The following is a 6,000-nucleotide window of genomic DNA, read 5'->3' on the forward strand; positions in this document are numbered from 1 at the left end:
CGTTCCACAGTTCGAGAGCGACCGAGCAGAAGGCCCGGTCGCCCATGGTGCGCAGGTTGGTCTTTGTGGGTTTCCAGGGTTTGAGGATGTTGGTGTTTGAAGAGCGGAGGTTGCAAGTTGAGAGTTGTAGGGAGACTAATTCCTTGAGGTAGGAAGGAGCGTGCAGGGATATCTTGCATTCGTTCCGGGAGCCAGTGGAGTGAGCGGAGGATGGGTGTGATGTGCTCGTATTTATGCACTCTCATCAGGATCCTAGCAGCTTATCTGGATGTATTGGAGCTCTTGAAGGCTCTTGCTATAGGCATCCAGATGAGACGTGCGTTACAGTAGTCCAACCCGGAGGAGATAAAGGCTTTAATTAAATAAGACCGCACTTGATTAAATGTATTTTCAAATGCAAGGCAACATTTACACTTGTGATTTCTGTTACATTTGGACATAATAAAGGGAGGGGTAGTTGTGTGATTTGCTGGAAAGTCTGCCATTCTACGCTCTGATTGGCTAAAACTAATACTTATAATAGTGATGGCAAAATTACCATGTATGGCGCCAAAATAGAGGACGGCAGAAGAAAGGGAGGGGCCGTTGGGACTGAATGGAAGGTTAAATCAAGTATTTTTGAGGGCAGATATTCCGTGCTCAAATTTGAGGAATTTGAGAGGACAGAGCCCGCACCCGTGAAGTGAGGGGCGTTCTTATCATCACACATCATCATACATCATATTCATCACATTCCATGCTCAGCCAATCAAATCATCAAAAGGATGAATTAAACAGTGATTTTAAATTGCAACTCTTTCCTCCACAGAACCGTGCAGGAGCATACAATGTTGAGTTCACATGCAGTGCACACATTAAACATTCATGGTTGGAAGCAAAAAGGCAAAGTTTTATTGTATTGAATAAATGTATTTAAATAAAGGAAGAAAGAACCGAACAAGAAAAGGGAGAATAAGAAAGCAAGGAATGAAAGGGAGTAGCCTAAAGAGTAGCCTAAACATAATCCAAAACTAATTTCTAATGAGGTAGTTATAAGCGTTACCCACTTAAATGGGTTAAAACCCTAGGCACATTTTATAGTTTAGGCTCCAGTTTAAGTTAAGTAAGTAACAAAGTAAGTAAGGTTAATAGTTTAATGACTAGTACAGAATGTATTAAAACATGGCAGGCTGCATAGATGTAAGCAACACGCTTCAGCTAGTCAAATTTGAATGGGAGTGTTGCATTATGGTGAACCTAGCCCAACCACCCCCCTGTACGACACGATGCATTATGGTGAACCTAGCCCAACCACCCCCCTGTACGACACGATGCATTATGGTGAACCTAGCCCAACCACCCCCCTGTACGACACGATGCATTATGGTGAACCTAGCCCAACCACCCCCCTGTACGACACGATGCATTATGGTGAACCTAGCCCAACCACCCCCCTGTACGACACGATGCATTATGGTGAACCTAGCCCAACCACCCCCCTGTACGACACGATGCATTATGGTGAACCTAGCCCAACCACCCCCCTGTACGACACGATGCATTATGGTGAACCTAGCCCAACCACCCCCCTGTACGACACGATGCATTATGGTGAACCTAGCCCAACCACCCCCCTGTACGACACGATGCATTATGGTGAACCTAGCCCAACCACCCCCCTGTACGACACGATGCATTATGGTGCGATATAATAACCCATCAGCGCTTGACGTAACGTGGCTAAACAAACACATCCCCGCAACTGCATGTCTTACAAACCTCGGCTAGTTTTCTCTCACACAAATTCAATTTGAGATTTGAGTTCAGCACCACGTACAGTGCAGAGTGCACGATGGTGGACCCACTTCAACTAATGAACTAAAAAATGTATAATAATTGGCAGTTAGCACGGTGGCCAAACAGTTCAAAGTACATTCTTGCAGACAGTGGCAGTAACAGTATTGTACTGTAGCCTTCTTGTTAATGTTTTTTTTTGGGCAGCTGTTGTTGTTGTTGATGATTTTACCAGCGTGAGACATATACAGTACAATGAACTATACTCACCTATGTTTAACGTACTTCCAAAGTGTGTAGATTGTTTAAGTCAAAGATGCATGGTTTTCATATCCTGATCGTTTCTAAGCTCTGTAGTCGAACGGTATAGTCTTCTGTAAACTTGACCTCACCCACAAGTCCAGTGGACTCTCTGGCTAACTTCCTTGATATTGTCCCCCGTGTTTGACCAGGTGTGAAGAGACAGTGAGAGTTGAGACACGGAGGAGGGCAGGAAGTACACAAGCATGGCGGTGGAGGAGAAGCCCGGTCTGAAGAGCAGCAGCACCATCGTGCCCTGCTTCTTGTTTGTGGAGGTGAGTCAAACCCAAAAGGAACATTCCAATACCCAAAGTCTCGGCCACTCGCTCACTCACACTCGCTCACTCCAGCTTGACCTGGAAATCGTTTTGTCCCAATTTTGTGCTTGGAGCTGCTATTCTTTAGCTATTTTTATATATATATAATATACTGTATATCGATTTTATAAAAAAATAAAAGTCGATTTAAAAAAAAAAAGAAAAAAAGTTTTTGTTTTTTTAGTGCTAGTGAATTATGGTGTGTGTGATATGAAATGTGATCATATTCCATCATATTCAAGTGCTTTTGGAGAGAAATGAGAGACTGACCATGCAGTCACTTTCAGTAGTAGAAGCCTGCAGAGGGGAGCTGTGTGTGTCTGACTGTGCCCAGCTAGGTGATCCTTGATGCTCATTAATACATCAAGGAAGGCAATTATGTTTTTGCACTCTCAAATTGGTCTACAATCTCTACATCTATCCTAAGATGCCACCAAAGAAAGCTTTTTTTTACATGTTAACTCGAGCTAGGTTCTAAACAAGAAAGCATGTTTAAAGTAGTTTATGTTTACATGAAAAGTAATGCTACTTCTACTGTACTGTAGTTAAATACAAACTGTGAAAAAGCTCAGGGGGGGAAGATAAATCATAAAAAAAAGATTTTTCGGAAAATATTTTTTTGTTTAAAACGTCGTGACAAATCGTATCGTAAACCTCATATTGTGATATGTATCGTATCGTGAGTTGAGTGTATCGTTACATGCCTAGCTATTAGTGTAGATTTTCGTATTACACAAACACTGACAATGAATGGAGAATTTTCGTCATATGTGGACGAGCAAATCGGTATTTTTGTCCTACACAAAGATTATATTTCCATTGACAATGAATGGAGAAAACGATTTGGACATATGGGGTTTCCACCCGACAGCAATGCCGTGTTGAGTGGTGTAGATGTTTGACAAAGTTAATGACAAAACTGACAAAATAAATAAATTGTTTTTATTTCAATCTTTATGGAATTAATAATTACGATGCATTAACATACATATTATGTAAGTTAACGCAATATAACCAGCACATCTGCAGTGGTTGGATGTTGTCTCCCTACTTTTCCATTGAAACATTTAGATATTGGCGTATTGACATCTGGTTGACAACAAGTAGTACCGCCTGGAACTCATAAGCCCAATATTTCCCTGGCCAAGCGGGGGTTCCCTCTTGATGAGCAGTAGATACTTGTATTTGGTCTCCAAGACAGACGGAAGAGACCCGGGTTTGGATGTCGGGTGTTACAACACTCAGTATTGTGCTGTGTGCACTTGCCTTTACCACTGAGGCCTCGAGTCTTTACCATCCAGGCCTCGGTAGGTAAATATTTCATGTTGAATGGTATGATTTGAGACAATCTCAGCATGTATTCTCACTCTCTCTCTCTTTCTCTCGCTGTCGCTACTGCATCGCGCCCATGCACAGCCCAGTGAGTGAGGCTATTGAGGTATTTATGGCTATATGGTTGTTGGCAAGCCGTAGCTTTGTCCTGTGCTCTCCAAGAGTGGTTTGCAAATCGATGGTTGTCATAACACAGAGACGTGTACATTTCCTATAATGGGGTTTGACTTTGTGCCCAAGACACATGTTTGGTCTTGCATACTTCTTAGGTGCTACATTGCTTGTGAGAACAAACAGATACTGTAAATACATAGTCAAATCTGTGTTGATTTAACGGTATTCATCTGTAACTCTGAGAGGGTACAAATGTACATTTGTACCGTACTCTCTCAGAGTTAAATTAACACTGAGTATTTATTTGACCGTGTAGGTGATTCAGTGGACTTACAAGTCCCCAAGGTGAGGAAAAGAATGAGCTATATGGGTTTTGCGAAACGAGACAATTCTGATTTGCCACAAGTTGGCTGCTTATCTGCTCTAACTCTGTAATCATATTAATTATTTTCCATCCATTGTCAACATTGTTGCCAACTAGTGTATACTTGACATTTATTTTTAGATAGCACATTTTAACCCATTTTGACCTGAGATCAGATTCTAAAAAGGTTAAGGCAGTGAGCAGGGCCAGTGGTGGATAAAGTATAGCCTAATCACGTAAATACTTCAAAAGTGCAAATTACAAAGACATTTTCTGGAAGTTTCAGGAATCTTCAGGACTTTTCAAAAATAGTGAAAATAGCAGATAAGCTCACAAGCAAGCTTGTAGATTGGCTATTTTCACTATATTTGAAATTGGTCAATAAATGGCTGGCTTTCCTACTGTCTGTCTCTCCTACACTGCCCCCCTGCTAGCTTTCCTACTGTCTCCCTCCTACACGGTCTCTGCACATGGGTGAAATCAGCCCTCAGCTGCTTCTGACAGAAATACAAGGGGTTGGCCCATGCATCCAGCAAGCCCAACCCAGTAGTCACTGGGTTGGGCTTGTCAGACATTACTAACCCTAACCTCACAGGAATCCAGGGGTGATCGGACTTTATCTGCAAAAGAAAGTTGTTTGCGGTTGACACAAAAATAATGGCGTAAGCAGGATTCGAACCCAGGAGTTATTATTATTATTCAAGTATTTTTATTGAAGATTATCGCACATGAGACAGGACAAACAACAGATACATGACAATTACAGAACAGATACAGGACAAAAAAAACAACACCACCAGTACTCAACATTCATGTATAAAATATAAAAGTCTGAAATCGAACCCAGGAGTTATGGATTGAAATGATATTGCCAGCTTGTAGCAATGCTACAAGCTGCTTTTCCAGACTCTAGTAGATTATAACAACACCCAACTCATGTAAAAATCACACCTGTGTGAAGTGAGGGGCGCTCTTATCATCGTACATCATCCATTTATTACTTTGTGTAGGACATAAAATAGCCAATTTGCTCGTCCACATATGATGTAAATTCTCCATTCATTGTCAACGGGAATTTAATGTTTGTGTAAGACGAAAATCTACACTATAGCTCAATATAGGAGGGGCTGGCACCCCTCAAAAAAAGGAAAAACCCTGCCCAGTAGGGGAGGGTAAGAAAAGCCCCGCCCCTCCCCATATTTCTGACAGAAGGCGCAACATAGAACAAGAACATAGAACAAGCAGATATGATAAATGACTGGTCTGTGCATAGGTAAGGTGAGACGCTGTCTGAGTATCACACACACACACACACACACACACACACACACACACACACACACACACACACACACACACACACACACACACACACACACACACACACACACACACACTGTGTACGTGTGCGTGTGTCAGAGACAGACACTCAGACAGTGATGCACATCAAGCCAGAAGGACCTGATCTTTTATTTAGCCTCCCACCTCATCAGCAGTTACCATGGCAACCAATAAGCCTGTCTCGTTTTCTCTCTCTCTCTCCCTCTCTCTCTCTCTCTCACAGACAGTGTTTTGTCTTGCATATCGCTATGTTTTGGTCTTAAATTAATGCCCTACTACATCATACAGTGTCACACAAAAGTACAAAAAAATAGCTGATAATACAAGCTGAAAATGTGTCGCTTGTTAGTTCTGCTACTTTTGAATTAGAATTCTGAAAACAGTTTTGAACATATGAGGTTTCCACCAGACAGAAGACATCCTGCATCTTTATCCTTTATTGTACTCCCTACCTCTGCA

General features: G+C 41.9%; 1 protein-coding gene across 1 annotated transcript in view; it reads left to right on the plus strand.

The window, feature by feature from the left end:
- Positions 1–6,000, plus strand: part of LOC306937041 (phospholipid phosphatase-related protein type 5-like) — a gene marked incomplete at its 3' end in the record, with an annotated part of 63,301 nt that overhangs the window by 15,107 nt on the left and 42,194 nt on the right. The window contains exon 2 of the mRNA XM_079520715.1: positions 2,226–2,348. Within this exon, the coding sequence (XP_079376841.1) occupies positions 2,280–2,348 (69 nt within the window). The 5' untranslated portion in view covers positions 2,226–2,279. The remainder of the gene's footprint in view (positions 1–2,225; positions 2,349–6,000) is intronic.

Source organism: Electrona antarctica (genome assembly GCF_951216825.1).
Source record: "Electrona antarctica genome assembly, chromosome: 14".
NCBI lineage: Eukaryota > Metazoa > Chordata > Actinopteri > Myctophiformes > Myctophidae > Electrona > Electrona antarctica.